This window comes from Podarcis filfolensis, assembly GCF_964270895.1.
Source record: "Podarcis filfolensis genome assembly, chromosome: 9".
NCBI classification, from domain to species: Eukaryota; Metazoa; Chordata; class Lepidosauria; order Squamata; family Lacertidae; genus Podarcis; species Podarcis filfolensis.
In genome coordinates, this window is record NC_139610.1 from 56,730,279 (window position 1) to 56,746,442 (window position 16,164).

Genomic DNA, 16,164 nt, shown 5'->3' on the forward strand with positions numbered 1-16,164 from the left:
ACTTACCAATTGAAGCTGGTAAAAGGAACTTCTCCATCACCAAGCCTACCAGCACCTTAAATGACAAAGATGGATCCACATACATGTTCCTTCAGAGGGAGTGTTACCCCACCCAACGCTAACTCCCAAATGTAAGAACCACTCACCCACAGGCCTCTGCCTTGCCAGGGTTTAAATGTAAGTTTATTGGTCCTCATCCAGCCCACAGCTGAGGCTAGATACTGGTCCAGAGCATGCATGGCCACAAATTGAGATGTTTTTGGAGAAACAGAACTTTATGTCCCCAATGCTATGTAACAACTGTATGGAGCTGTTGAGAGCAGTCATTAGGTTTGGAGCAAAGTGTCCTCAAATAGTGCCCTGCAGCACCACATAACATAAACGCCAAAGGGCTGATGAGCAGTCCCTCGGTTAATTCTGGAACAAATGGAGCAGGTAGGCTAGTAAAGCAGTGTCCCTGGCCCCAATCTCAGAGCCCAGGAGAATACCTGGGGCCACATGCTGGAACAAGATGAGACTGGAGGCAAAAGTGGGCAGGGCAGCAATGTGACACTGAACCTTCCTATGCAATTCCAGCCACATCAAGCCCGTCAAGAAATAAGCACTATCAAGAGCACATTCTAGCAAGGCAAAAACAGTCAAGTGAGAGGTGGCGTGACCTGGGGAGTCATGGATGACCTCAGAAGAGCCTGAGTACCAGAAAGGGGAGTGGGGGGGCTGCATTCAGGCCCCAGGGACCTAAAGGATCCCCATTTCCAAGCTTATTACTTCAAAATGCCCTGCTGCGTTTCGAGACTCTCCTGAGTGGACTTCTGCTCCAAACACCTGTCCTACCGCACCACCCACTGCATTGGGGACGTTTGGATTTTTTTAAGTCCTAAGATGCATCATTCTATGTTAAAGTTATGATCCGTTTCGATTTCAAAGCTGCCTCGTCTTATTTCCTCCGCAGAGTCCTCAAGCGCCACATTTCCAGATTGGCGTTTCCTCGCGAGCGCACGTGGCGCTCGGCGCTTTCAAAATGGTAGCTTTCCCGACAGAACACCCGCCGAGCACTCTTCGCGATTCAAGTAGCAAGGCAGAGAAAAGCCCTCTCCCTCCTCGAGCTAGGCAGTTCCTCCTCCTCCGGGCTGGAGGCGGGCGAGAGGAAGGCCGAGCTCCTCCGCTCAGAGGCGGCTGGCGCGAAGAGGGAACCAACCTTCGGGACTCCAAGGCGGCCTGGCAGCTCCCCCCCCCTCCTCCCCCCAGGTTGGCCGCAGCACCGCATGGAGAGACGTGCCTGGAACGGCTACAAGGGACACGCAGGCGCGATCCTCGCCCGGGAGCTTCCCCTCTCTCTCCCCCCTCCCCCGCTTCCTCCCCGTTCGCTCTGTTTGTAGCAAAGCGCGGATACAGTGACTGGCAAGCGAGGCCGCCCCCGCTTGCTAATGATACACCCAGGCGCCCTCCTCGCGGCTGCCGGGGCGGCCTCGGAGATGCTATGGGGGCCGGTGAGAAGACGCCGCGGGCCTTGTCCCCTCAGAAAAGCGCCCGTCCAGGCAGCCGCAGCGGAGTCTCCTTCTTCCCCAGCCCTTCCTCCGCCTGAGGCGATTGAGCGCTCTCCTCGCCTTTCGCTCCTCCTGCTCAACCAAACCCTCGCAGGGCTCGAGTTCCCCGCCCCCCTCCTTTCGCTATTGCCGCAGTTCTAGTGTGTTTCCCCCCCACACACACACCTCCTCCTTCTGGCAGGACACCCCCCTGCCCTCCTCACCACCCCCTCCCGCTCATTCCCACGTCCTCGCGCCGTCAAAGCGGCGCGCGCTATTGCGCATGGTGAAAGCGGCTGCGGCGGCGGCTGCGGCGGCGAACACCTGAGAGAGAGGGGGTGGGGTGGAGGGGAGAGAGGCGTTTCAAGAGGGTGGGAGGGAAGGAGGAGAGCCAAGCTACCTTGACAGTGATTGGCAGCACGGCCCCAGCCAATGGGTGCTGAGCTAGCGTTTTGGCAACGGGGGAGGGAGAGGCGAGTGGAAGCCTTTAGGCGGCGAGGGTAGGTTGCGCCTCGGACTGAGCGGAGCTCTAGTGGCTGCGGCTGCGTGAGTGAAAGGAGAGACCCTGCGAAAGGGGTGGCGGCGCTGCGAGAAGGAGACGACGACGACGAGGAGGAAGGCGACGCGGCGGTGGAGGCGGAGGCGGAGGGGAAGGCACGGCGCGGATCCCGTGCAGCGGCAGCAGGAGGAGTCGGCGCAGCAGCGGCAGCAGCACTTCGTCTTCTCCGGCGCCGTGTGGAGGGCTGCGTGGCTTTCTGTGTGTGTTTTCCTTCAGCCGCGCGCTGAACCTTCCGGCTTCGCTGCCCCCACCCCGCGCCTTTTAATTCCTCGCCGCCTTCGACTGCGTTTTCTTCTCTCCTCAGCACCCACCCCCACCCTTCGGCTTCTTCCCTTCGGCCACTAATTCTAATAAAAGAGAGGCGTGATTGACATAAAGAGGGGGCAAGGAGAAAAATCCGGAGGAGGGAGGAGGAGCGGTGGAAGCAGCAGCAGCAGCAGCACCGGGAAAAAGAGAAGGAGCCAGCGAGCCAGCGAGAGCAGCAGGCGGAGCGAGGCGTGAAGTTGAACCGCAGCTGAGGCGACCGCGAGCCGGAGGGACGTCGTTTGCGCGGCCGCCTTTGGTGCTGCTGCAGCCGCCGCCGCCGCCGCCGCCTTCAGCTTTGTGTCTGGTGAGGGAGAAGCGAGTCGAGCCTCGGCTGCCTTCCTCCTCCTCCTCCTCCAGGCGACGCTGGAAATGTCTGAACACAAGGCGCTGGATCCGAAGTTGTCGACGACGGAGAGGGTGGTGAAAGGTAAGCGGAGAGCCCGTGGCTTTTGGGCAGCCCGGGGTGGAGGGAAGCCCCTCTGAAGGGGGACAGGGGGCCGCGGGCGGGAGATTCACGTATTCACACACACACACACACGTCTCTGCGCTTTCGTGAGGGGAAAGGGAAAGGGAGGCTGGCTTGGCGCGGGCTGCCTGTCTCTTTAGCGGGGCTGCGGTTGCCAAATGGGCAAGGCGGGGCGGGGGAGGAAGGAGTGCGCGCGCGGGGAGGGGGGCGGCGGCGGCGGCGGGAGAAATAGGAAGCGAGTGCCCGGCGATGGGGATGGTGGAAGGGGCTGCCTATGCGGCTCGGCACTATGGACTAGTAACGTAGGCGATTGCAGCGGGGGCGCAGCTTTTCTTTGCATTAACCCCCCCACACACACACACTGTAGATCTCGAGGTCTCAATTCTAATGGCACTCCTGCTCCTCCTCTCTCTCTCTCTTGCTATATTGCAGCAATTTCCCTCCCTCCTTTGGAGTGCTTGCACGGGGCTCGCGAGAGGCAAATCGTGGGGTGGGGGGTGGAGAGACGGTTGGGGTGTGGAAGGAAAACCCTCGGCTTCCTCCTCCTCCTTTGCAGCTGGAAGAGCCGGAGAGGAGTGTGGGGGACACACACACACACACAGCAGGTCCCCCCTCACTTTCTCTCCGTCGCCCCCACCTCTATTCCTTGGGGGCATTTCCACCTTCCCTCCGCCCACCTTGGTGTGGGTGGCCCTCTTGGAAGCCTCTTCTGCTGGCTCCCAGCGAGATCCCTCCCTGAAACGTATTTTAGCTCCCCCGCCTGTAGAAATATGCCTCTCCCTCTCTCTGTGTGTATCTTCAGGTTTTGACAGCTGGGTTTGTCTTGTCTTCTCCTCCCCCCCCCCCCAAATCTCCCGCACCCACCCCCTTGACACAGCTGTTTTCTTTTCCTTCCATTAACATACTGCTTGATGCAGATAACCTAGAGATAGCAGTTGATTGGTTGGGGTAGGGGGAGAAGGAAGGAAATGGTGGTGGTGGGTTCTTCCCTTTCTATTGGCTGTCCCTTTTGGCCCACTTCTCTGTCCTTCCCTTTGCAAGCGGAGAATTCCACCTGTATGTGTACAGCCATTTCCTCCTCCCCTTTGTCTTTTTCTTAGCCAATGCTGGTATGGTAACAGGCAAGCTTACTGCAGCAGGAATCTTTGAGCGATGCTATCCTCGCACTAGCGGGATCCATTCCTTTCATGGATGAGGATTGCAGATTGATTTGTCCAGAATCTTAACTATTGGGATTTAAGAAATGAGTGCAGATGTGCTGCCAGGGCAATCCCTCTAGCAAAGCATTACATTGTTTCCACCACCATTTTTGTTTCCCTTCCTGCACTCTACACAAACCCTGGTAAATTGGCTTGGCTAGATGTGAAGTTATCTTGCAGACATATTTGGCTACTGTGTCCATATTTCTCTAGGAATGTATGCGTAACTTTATAGGTTTCAAAAAGCCATTTATTTAATTTTTGAAATGCTATGCTCAAGATGCATGATTTTTTTTAACATACATACATCTATATATTAAAAATGAGCCATTGAAGAGAGTGTGTGGGTTTTCTCTCTTGCACACATGCATTCACATGCACACTGTGGAAAAGGCTAAATATGGTTGTGCAAAAGATGCTAGTGTGTGTAATTTACTAATATTAGCCATGTTTATCCAGAAATCCACACAGATTTAGTTGCATTGACTGCCAATAAAATATGCATAGGATTGCCTTACATTCTGAACCTAAACTTGGAATATCATGTCCTAGTAATTTCACTGGGCTTCTTTTGTTACAAGTTAAATTGTACAGGATTGTCACCAAGGGTCCAATCCACTTCCCACTAAGATCAATAGCAGCATCCCTGTTGGCATTAATGAGGCAGGATTACATCCTTGAAGGCTGCAGTTCCTAAACGCACCCATTGAAACTGGTGGCATTCATCCAAGGAAACATATATGCTACTGGGTTGTAAGGGTATGTTTAAGTGTGTAAGCATGTTTTTATAGGACAGTGGCTTAAAATAATCTATTAAAATGCAAACCCTTCAAGCCTTTTTTAAGGAAAGCAGGATCTTTTTATTGCTGATTTTGGTGTAAAGTCCAAGAGGCCTGGAAATAACATTGGTTAAATGATCCCTATTTCAACATGTACGTGCTTACTTGCGAATCAGTGGAACTATTACCTAAAAACATTGATGTACAGTTGTTTTGTAGTTTCATACTAATATTGAACTAAGTTCGCCAAGGGCCTATCCTTACATATTGGTAGGCACTATACACACACAAGACAGAGGTTTCAGTAGGCTTGAGGGATCCCAAAGGTTTGTGGAAGTATTTTTTTTTTCCTTAAGAAAAGCAACTTTGAGGGGAAACCCCAGTGGAGCTGTGGGCACAGAATGCTAGCTGGTTGTGTGGGTGGGATGTGGAATGAAGTGTTCAGGGTGCCTGGAAGAGGTCATGGCTGGCTGGCTGGAAACCTGAGTAGGAGCAGTTCACACTGCAATATTTTGTTACAGTTCCCACTTGTAATCTTCTATACATTATTATATTACAATTCGAGTGAAGGAGAACATTTTGTACTATGCCACCTTAGGCTGTAATCCTGTATGCATTTATGTGGGAGTTAACCTGGTTAAACTCTGGGGTACGTACTTCTGAGCAAACATTCTTTGCCTTGTACCATGAGACTGCAGCCAGTGTGCATACTTGCCTGAGAGCAAGCCCTTTGAACTTGATGGAATGTTTTGTGGTATCACAATAAGTAAATTTAAAACCCTGTGCCTGTAACATGGTTGCAGCATTGCATATTAGTGCAGCAGATGCTGTATAAACCTTGGGAGTTGGAGGTAGAAGCAGAGACTTCTGAATGTTGTGGAGGATTCCCTGCAGCTTTAGAAGGAAATTTGAGTGGGAGTTACTGGTCAAAAAATTTGACTGAATTGATTTGTTATCTCTGAATATGGGCTGCACTCAGATTTGGCTTTCGGTCAATTTAAGTGCAAATGATAAAATACTAAGGGTTGCAGTTATAATACACACTTATCTGAAGCAATCTGTTCCTAATTTAGTAGGGCTTGCTTCTGAGTAAGTATATGCAGGATTGGCCTACAATTGTAAATAAAGTAATATGGCAAGGCCTCTTGCATTTATTTTCCAGATTAGGAAAAGTGAACTCTGAACAAAAGAAGGGGGACATTTTACATAAAGGTTCTTGTTTCCTTGGGCTCCTTACATTCACGCCACATCAACAAACACAAGGCTTGCATTTCTGCCAATATTTTTTTCCTACAACAGAAATGCATTGAGTGTGCCATAATTCGTTAACCAGGCAAAGCTTATTATCTATTTGCACCATGTAGATCCTATATTCCTGTAAAAATAATTCATGAAAACCTAGCCTGTATACTTCCTTGAGAGTAACACCCACTGAATTTGATGGGATTTACTGCTGAGTAAATGTTAGGATTTGGCTGAGTAGCACGGGATATGACTTGGCATAGATTAAGTTGTATTTCACATATTTGTTCAGCTGCTCTGATGGAGGTCATGATGACACATGTCAACATTTTACCAATAAGATATGAAATGATTTAACCAATGTTTATTTTATTAAGTGTTTGAAAATAAGTTAAGTTTTTTAATATGGAACCTGGAGGAAATGGATACTAAGGCTCAAAATGAATATGAAGCAGAACAGACCTCATTTTGTTAAATGGCGTTTTTCCTGCACTGATGCAAAAATGAAGATGCATTGTAGAAAGAATTTGTTTGCCCAGTTGTAATATATTAGTAGTTCAATGACCTCCAGATCTTGTTGGGCTGAAACTCCTCTCAGCTCCAGATGGCCAGCAGTCAGGGAAGATGGAAATGGTAGTCCAACAACAACTGGAGGGCACCACGTTGCTTACCTATGTAATATAGTAGTAATAATAATAATAATAATAATAATAATAATTATTATTATTATTATTATTATTATTTTTTATTTATACCCCGCCCTCCCCAGCCAAGGCCGGGCTCAGAGCGGCTTACAAGCAATAATAAAAACAAGATGAATAATTACAACTTAAAAACAAAAATAAAATACAACATTAAAATAATGGAACATTAAAATATTAAAATGTAGCCTCATCGCAGGAGGAGAAGGAAAATAGTAGCAATATATGTAACTGTTCAGTTAGAATCCTGAATTCTCTACTTGGAAAATATTTTGTACAGCTTAATCCCATGCACATTTACTTAAAAATAAGTCCCATTTTGTTCAGTGGTACTTGCAGCAAGTTAGTGAACATCTGATCAATGCCTTTTCCCTCTCTTTGGAAATGTTGCGCATCTGGCTCTGAATACTTTAAAATATTTTAAAATTGCACAACTTCTTGGTTATTTTGGTTACCCTCAGGCAAGTTTCTTCTTGTTTGGTTTTGTGATTCTTAGCTAAGAAATCTGGGCAAAAACCATATCTGGATTGAATATAAAATGGGCCAATGAAAAATTCTCGCAACACCTGGTTTTATATTAAGGACATTTATTTGGGAATAAAATTCAGTTGTGAGCGATACATATCTTAGCTTTGATTCATTCTCTTAGCTATCTCAGGGGAAAAAAATCTGGCTAGGAATTTGCCTGACAGCAAAGAAAGAGAAGCAGGGAAGAGGTAACGTGTTAAGATATTGCTAATTTTGATAGGTCACAGTTACCTAGAAGAAGACTGGAGGCGTTTTGTTATAAGAAGAATGTAGTTTTCAATATAACTCATAGGTAGATGCTGTTATATAATTACATGTTGGGTTTGCAGTTCACTTCAGTGCCATGCAACATAGACAATAGGCAGGCATGGTGAGCAGCTTGTATGGGGTTGACAGAGGCCCATCATCCCTGACCACTGGTCCTGTTAGCAAGGGATGATGGGAGTTGTAGTCCCAAAACATCTGAGGGCCAAGTTTGCCTATGCCTGGGCTGGACCATACTGATGGGCAACAGCTCTCCAGTCTTTCCTGGCCTTCCCTAGAGATACCAGGAAATACACCTGGGTCCTTGTGCATGCAACACAAGTTACTGAGTGATATCTTAAACCTGGGGTGGGGAAACATGTGGTCTTCCAGCTGTTGCTGATCTTCCATGAGTATATTCTGTGCTGGCTTGAACTGATGGGAGTTGGAGAGGGCCAAGGGTACTTAATTTCTTGAAAGCAGTACATACGTTTTTCTTAGTTACATCCTGGGGTTGGGAATGGGGGTGCGGCAGGGAAAAGGATGGAACAAATGCTCTATTGGCTTTCAGAGCATTGCCGTTAAGCTTTGAGAAGCTCTGAACAGACAAGCTGATAGATGTTCATGATCTGAAAGGGTAGGGCCGTAGCTCTACTTTGCCTGCGTGTCCGGGTAGGACTGGGATTGCCCTCTGCCTGAAACCCCAGAGAGCAGCTGCCACAAATGTAAACAGTACTGAACTAGATGAACCAGTGGTCTGATTCTGTATGAGGCAGCTTCCTATGCTCAGCAATCCCAAGTGAAATGGTGTCTCAGAAATGGCCATTCTAGAATACACGCATTAAGGAGGAAGCCAAAGAAGGCTAGTCAAGGGACATGTTGTTTCTTGTAAGGACATTTACATTACAACCAGCACTTTGTACAATAACAAAGGTGGCTTAAGTAATTTTTGAGGGGGAAACAATATTTTTAAAAATGAAGAAGGCACCTTCAGAATCAGATTTGACGGAATGATTATTTTTCCGCTGCTTTTGAAATAATTCACCTTTCATTATGTGAGAGTCATAGCTGCAGTCACTTTTTCCCATAGAATTGGAAGGGATGCCAAGGGTCAACTAGCCTACCTGCTGCAATGCAGGAATCTCAACTAAAGCATCCCTGGCAGATGGCCTATCCAACCTCACCACTTCCCAAGGGAGTCAAACAGCTCTTATTATCAGAAAGTTCTTCCTGATGTTTAGTCTGAATCTCCTTTCTTGTAACTTGAAGCTATTGATTTGAGTCTTAACCTCCAGAGCAGGAGAAAACAAGCTTGTTCCATCCTCCATGTGAAAACCCATAAGATATTTGCATGCTTCTTTTCTTTACACTTCACACTCAAACTGTTCACAGCACATTGCTCTAGTCACATTAATCTCCTTGGGATCTATCAGCAATTGGGATGAGGCAATAGAGGGCATTACTCAGTACTGCTCTGCTGTGAGCTTGGAATTGGTGTTGGGGTGGGGAAGGCAAAGGTAAGACTCCTTAAAACCCTTGGGCACCAATAGCTAGCAATTTAAGGGAACTCAGTGGCATAGAGCACATGCTTTGTGGGGAAAAGGTCATAGATTCAATCCCTGGTGTCTCCATGTAGAGCAGGGACAGACTCCCTGTCTGAAACCTAGTGAATCCTCTGTTGGTTGGTGTAGGCAATACAGAGGTGGATGGACATATTGCGTAACTTGGTAAAAAAACAACACCTTCCTATGTTTTCAATCCTCCTCCAGAGCTTTCTATGTATTTTGCCTTGGTCAGCCTTTCAAAACACTAATAGGTTCATAGGTTTGTGTGCCTGCGTGAATTTGGATACTCTGGAAGCTGAAGGTTTTTGAGCTAGTACGACTTTCCCCAAGGGTGTCTGTATTTGCATGTCATGGTAAGCCGCGATTTACCATGGAAATCATGCCTTATTGGCTCCTCCCAACTGGCACATGGAGGAATGCCCAGGCTTGGCATTGTGCCCAATTCAGGGATTATGGCTTGTTTCACTTCAAGCAAATCATGAAGGTAAGCCAAGAAAAACCTCTTACCTTATGGAGTGAAACAAACCTCAGCCCCTGGTTTGGATATAATGGTGATCCAGGGAGTGTGGTTTGTTTCCCTTGCATGCTAGCAGCTGATGAGCAAAGTGGATGCGATTTGATTGTATGCGGTAATCCCTGGTGAAGGTGATAAAGGTGATATTGTGGAAGTAGTCGTGCATGCCTAAGTGTAGTGGTGGCGGTGGAGCTTTCCCATAAAGACCGATGGCTTCATAAAGCACACTGAAAGAATGAGAGTATGAAATAGAAAACTTCAGAGAAGTGAGCTGTCCCTCCTGGGTTTCTGAGCACCACCATTCAAACTGCAAAGGTCTGTTGGGGTGCGTGACTCATATAGCTATCCAGATTGCACTAATGGAATGGGCCTGGGAAGCATGTCACTATTTCATACAACTTTGTTCCAACTCTTATGTAATGAGTAGTTGGCAGATTAATATGTGTCACCGGGTGACTCATTATTAGGAGCCAACATATTATAGCAGTTGAAGCCCTTTATGAAGGAGATACCTGGCTTTCTGGGTGGTAGATCAAGAAGACCAGCTTATTCTGTACACTACAAAGAGAGCTGCCTGGCCCCTCACCATCCTAGTAAGATGCAAAGTTTATTTTAAGAAACTTTGTGCAGAACTGTATTCTTCTGCTAAAATGTTTTGCATTTCCAAAGACATAGAAATGATTGTTCTAAGAGCACAGAAGAGTCATTTTGGGGACAAGTTTTAAATAACTGCTGGGTGTTGGATTCTCACCCTCCAACCACATGCATGTTCACTTGGAACTTAATCCCAAAGATTTCAATGGGACTCCCTAATAAGTGTGCCTGTATTAATTGTCCGCTGCTGTTGGAATCCTGTGCAAGGGATTATCAGGGTTAAAATGTTGCTCATTGTCTCAACAAAAGTGCAAGAAAGGACCAGTCAACAGAATGCATGGAGCAGGGAGTTGAGGATTTAAATGTGTTCCTCCTTCGTCCTGAGAGACCTTTACAGTAACTGGTTCATCCGTGTGTGCAGTATCTTCTATAACTCCCACACTTATTTCTATTGGTATAATAACACACAAAGTTTTGACTGAATTGAAGTTACTGGGAAAACCAGGCTCCAGTGTATCAGAGTTCATCCCCCCCCCCCCCGCCCCCGACTAGCAGGTGAACTGCCTTTCTGTAGTGAAAGTACACTAGAACCAAATATCCTCTGTTCTAGAACCAAATATCCTCAATCCTTTCTTTCACTATATTTCTTAAATAAAACTGATGCAAGTGATTTGTAGTCAAAGGAAAATCTCAAATGGAATGCTCAGCTATAGGCGAGAAGAAGAGGAGGAGGAGGAGGAAGAGTAGTTTGGACTTAATTTCCTGCCTTTCACTCCCCTTAAGGAGTCTCAAAGCGGCTTACAATCTCCTTTCCCTTCCTCCCCCACAACAAACACTCTGTGAGGTGAGTGGGGCTCAGAGACTTCAGAGAAGTGTGACTAGCCCAAGGTCACCCAGCAGCTGCATGTGGAGGAGTGGGGAAACGAACCCGGTTCACCAGATTACGAGTCTACCACTCTTAACCACTACACCATGCTGGGAATGCATGTGCCCTAGAGCAAAGGTGGCTAACCAGTAATTTTTGTCATCACAAGACCCCACTGATTTTGGCAGTGGCGGCAGAAATAAATAAATTTGATATAGTATTGAGTGAAGAAGTTTCAACTTCTTCAGCACCTTGATAGGGATAGAATCCCCTACCCCACCCCCACCCCAGTGAAAGGGGTGATAGTACAGATCAGCTGAGGAGGGGGTGCTGCATTTGTAGGTGGCAATGAAGTGTGGGGCCAGCCATACCCACTGCTGCTATGTAGTCTCTGCAGGATTGTCCAAGGATGAATGTAGCCCTTGGGACAAAAAAAGTTAGCCACTCCTGCCCTAGGGCAGTGTTTCCTAAACTTGGGTCTCCAGCTGCTTCTGGACTACAACTCCCATCATCCCTAGCTAGTGAAACCCAGTGGTTAGGAATGATGGGAACTGTAGTCCCAAAAAGCAGCTGGAGAACCAAGTTTGGGAAACACTGCCCTAGATAATGCATATAGAGTATTGCAAAGTTACTTTTTTTAAAAAAAGCATAGTGAAACAGATGACCCCCTAAAAATGATGATAGTTGCTGTTATGAGTACTCACTAGGCCTGTGGCTTTTAGACCTTAAGCCCTCAGGGAGCCCTTTCTGTATTGAGGTCTGCTGAGGAATTGCTATGTGCTATAGCGTGCATGTCCTTGTGTGTCTTATCAGTGTGCACAAAGCACAGGCCAGTTGGGCCTCATTGTTGCCCTCTGAGAACTGATGTGGCAACCTAGCATTCTCTTGTGGCTGCAGGGAACTATTGCTAGTGTTGAGTAAGTTGTCTTCAAGGAAAGCTAGTATGTCGTCATTGGTTTTCTTATTGGGGAACTTCTGATAGTCTTCCAAGGAACCCTCTTCCACTGTGCCTTCATTGAGCAAGAGGTCAAGAGTGCAAATACTTCCTCTCAGGTTGTCTATTGTAGTGAGCTATATGGCCTTCCTTCTATAGTGGTACCTCAGATTAAGAACTTAATTCGTTCTGGAGGTCCGTTCTTAACCTGAAACTGTTCTTAACCTGAAGCACCACTTTAGCTAATGGGGCCTCCCACTGCTGCTGCGCCGCTGGAGCATGATTTCTGTTCTCATCCTGAAGCAAAGTTCTTAACCCGAGGTACTATTTCTGGGTTAGCGGAGTCTGTAACCTGAAGTGTATGTAACCCGAGGTACCACTGTATTAACCACTGGGCAGCAGCTATAATAAATGAGTGTAATTCAGCAGAAAGTTAGGCACGCTGAAATCCTTTAAACTTTGGCATCAGAGTTGAGCACTTGTTTTAATACCCACGTAGAACCACATTTAATACCCACAGTGGGAGCTTAACTGGCATTTATTTATTTTTTGCAGTTGTTAGTTGCTTTGTTAAAAATAAATAAATATATGTCTCGGCGTGACTTAACAAACACAAATGCAAGTAGATAAAAATTGGTTAAAAGCCCATTTTTTTAAAAAAACACCATATAACATAAAACTCCTAAAATATTCATTCCACAATAGAGACTAACTTAACCATAAAAATGCCTTGGCCTTAACTCTGTGTGGATTTGCGGTTCATTTATCTTTAGCTGTTTGTATAGCACTTTCCAATGCATGCAGTGATTTACAACTCCCTCCATTGTTTTTGCCGCAGTGCTTGATGGTAGCAGGACTTGAGGTGAGAGATGGCGTCTGGCTATGTGTACTTATGACAGAATAGGGATCTGTACTTGGGATTCTCACAGTAGCGATAGGCAAGCAGTCACCTACGCCACTAATGGACCTAGTGCTTGTTTCTGCTTTTTGCTAGAGCCTTTTGCAGAAAGTTGGTGCCCTGCATGCTCCCTTGTGCTTAGCTGAAGTACAAGCAGATATAGCTTATTTATGTTTGGAAGCCATCCCATAACATGATTTTCTGGGAAAGGGCAAATGCTGTTTCTTCCAGCTGTACCAGGGAAGCCCAAACAGTTACTTACTTGCCTTTAAAGGCTAATCTAGCATTTCAGTATCCTCATGAGTGATGGCTTCATGCCCAGGATGTAATGTCTAGCGTGGATTCCCCTTGTGTACATGGAGTGTTTTATACCAGTGAGAAATATTAGAGGCTTGTTTTGTTTTTTTAAATTATCTGTTGTCCACAGGACTACAGCTGGTTCACCCCCTGACCATACAATTGCCAAGGCCAAGATGATGTCCAGAAAAAAGAGAGAAAAAGAATAATGCACTCAAAACGGAAGGGTTGCTGCACTGTCACTATCCTCCATGTTAGCCAAATTACACAACTTATATTATCAAAGCAAAGCCGCTACTCTGCATGGAGTTCAGTGGGCTGCCGTGAAGTTACGAAGCTTTGATGGGTTCCTGATAATACGGAAGCCACTGCAAATTTCAGTTCAGTTCAGTGCCATTTTTTTACAGTTCATTTTTGAGAGCTGCAGTGCTTAAGAGCAGCTTTGCTTACCTTTTTTTTTAAAAAAAAAGAATGTTTATGCCATTTTGTACAAATGAACAATGGTAAGGGGGAACCATATTGGCTTAATGCCTGTTTTTTGTGAGATGTTGGATTGAGGGAAGCTGAGTTTAGATCAACAAGCATCTGTGTGTTTGCCTCCTTTAAAAAAAGGCGTTTTTTGTTTTGTTTTGTTTTTTGCTTATTGCCAGTGAAGAAGTACAGACGTGCTGTGCATAATAGTCTAATGCTGGATGGTTCTCTTGCCACTGCCAAGAGTCACAAGACAGCTTCTTATCTGATGATAAATAATATGCTTGCTAGAGTAGTGCATGATGATTTGGAGCAAAGACTGGATGCTGTGAGATAAGCTACAGTAACAAGGCTCTTAAACTCCTGTGGGAGTTGCTTAAGTGGTTTGTGCCCCTGTTTTAGAGACCATTAAACTGTAAAATTGAAGGTATTTCACTCTGTTCCTTTAAAGCAGGACTCTTGGTGAACAGAATTTGTTGAACCAAAGTTGAGTGCAAAATTCACATTTTATTTGAACTGGGTCTGGGGATGGGAGTGCGGATTTTTGAAAAAATGTTAGTTGGCATCAGAACGTGGCCCTTGTTGGTGATCATTTCAAAGGGAAGATTGATGCTCTTCCTATTGAGGAAAAATAGTCCTCTTTCTGAATAGTCTTGACTTTTTGTGAATGATATCGTCCTTTAGCCAAACCTATGTTTGTATGTTAGGGGACGCAGGTGGCGCTGTGGGTTAAACCACAGAGCCTAGGACTTGCCGATCAGAAGGTCGGCGGTTCAAATCCCTGCGACGGGGTGAGCTCCCATTGCTCAGTCCCTGCTCCTGCCAACCTTGCAGTTCAAAAGCACGTCAAAGTGTAAGTAGATAAATAGGTATCGCTCCAGCAGGAAGGTAAACGGCGTTTCCGTGTGCTGCTCTGGTTCGCCAGAAGTGGCTTAGTCATACTGGCCCCATGACCCGGAAGCTGTACGCCGGCTCCCTTGGCCAATAAAGCGAGATGAGCACCGCAACCCCAGAGTCGGCCACAACTGGACCTAATGGTCAGGGGTCCCTTTACCTTTACCTTTATGTTTGTATGTTGTATGGATGCTGTTTATTATCTGCCTTCTGGCCTTCTGGTGAAAGGCAGTATACAGATTTCTTAATAGAATAAATAAATTTGGCAATATGGTGTTGTGACATGTTGCTACATGGTTTCACACTGGCTAGGATCCTACTAGAAAGGAGTTGGAATCCCCGGCTTTGAGGGGCAAGAGTGACTTGGAAGTATTTTTAAAAGATGTTTTAAAACTTTATTTAAAATTTAAGAAATGTTTTTTACTAACAGTTTTAAAAGTACCAAAACTCCCCTCAATTTATAATATATAAAGGTGAGAAATGGGATTTGCTTAGGCAGCCAGCCTTTTGAAAATAATAATAATAATAATAATAACAACAACAACAACAACAACAACAAATAAATAAATAAATAAATAAATTACAGCTTTGTTTTTTTCAAAAACTTAATTTTTCTTCCCACTTTATGGTTTACTGTAAAGTTTATTTCTTCTTTGTTGCTCAGTTGTTCACTTGATATTACAAAATCTCAGTAGAAACATATATATTTTTATCCCCTCCTCATCTTGTAGACAAGGGAAGTCTGAGGTAAAATCAAAACAAACATACAAACTAAAAACACTAATCTGTTTGTACAACCCATCAGGATGTGCCTGAGTTCAAGCCCATTATGTTCATAGCAGCCAGAAAGTTTTGCAAAATATCTGAAAGTATTTTAACTTTGGAACATGCTCTTTTTTCCAATATGAAACATAGTCCACAAGTGCTCTGCTCCATTTACCACTGTCTCTTTTCTCCATTCCCTACATTGCTGGATAGGCAGTTGACCCATAGGCAGTCAGACATATCTGGAATGTGGACTCAGTACCAGGTAACATATGAAGAGTCTGCTGGACTCATCTACTCAAAGAAAGGCTCACTCCAACATCCTGTTCTCGCATTGGCCAGCCACACGCGTATGGGAGGCCCATGAGCAGAACCTGAGCACAACAGCACTCTTCCAATTTCCAGCAACTGGTATTCAGAGACAAACTACTTCCGATAGTTGAGCAGATTTATTCTATAGCCAGGAGCTGCCGTGTTCCTAGCAAGGAAGTTTTGCAAATAATTCTTGAGGAAAACTTTGCCCAGATACTTCATGCCTTTTGTGCAATTATCTCTATGACAATTACCCTTGTTCCATGGTGTTCTCTCTCCCCCCCACACACTTTTTCTTTTTTACACCCTCTAATTAACACAGTGCTGGGACTGTAGGAAAGGCCAGTCACACAGCTCATGCCAAGCATTACAAATCTGAACAGCAATGAGCTTCCTAGCTTGTTCCTGGTGCAGAATGCTTTGTAAGGCAGTCGTGCTCTGTCTCTGCTTTCTTTCTTCCTGTCTGAAGGGTATTTCTACACGCCAACAACATGAACACAGCTTTG

At 45.8% G+C, this 16,164-nt stretch overlaps 1 protein-coding gene across 6 annotated transcripts in view; it reads left to right on the plus strand.

Annotated features, from left to right (window-relative positions):
- Positions 1-1,356: 1,356 nt before the first annotated feature.
- Positions 1,357-16,164, plus strand: part of PPP3CA (protein phosphatase 3 catalytic subunit alpha) — a 184,686-nt gene continuing 169,878 nt past the window's right edge. For 2 of the 6 annotated variants that reach the window (XM_083571451.1, XM_083571452.1), the window contains exon 1: positions 1,997-2,818. In XM_083571451.1, the coding sequence (XP_083427577.1) occupies positions 2,761-2,818 (58 nt within the window). In that variant the 5' untranslated portion in view covers positions 1,997-2,760. Of the gene's footprint in view, positions 2,819-16,164 lie in introns of all 6 variants that reach the window. The other 4 variants (XM_083571455.1, XM_083571453.1, XM_083571456.1 and 1 more) reach the window with 3 other exon arrangements.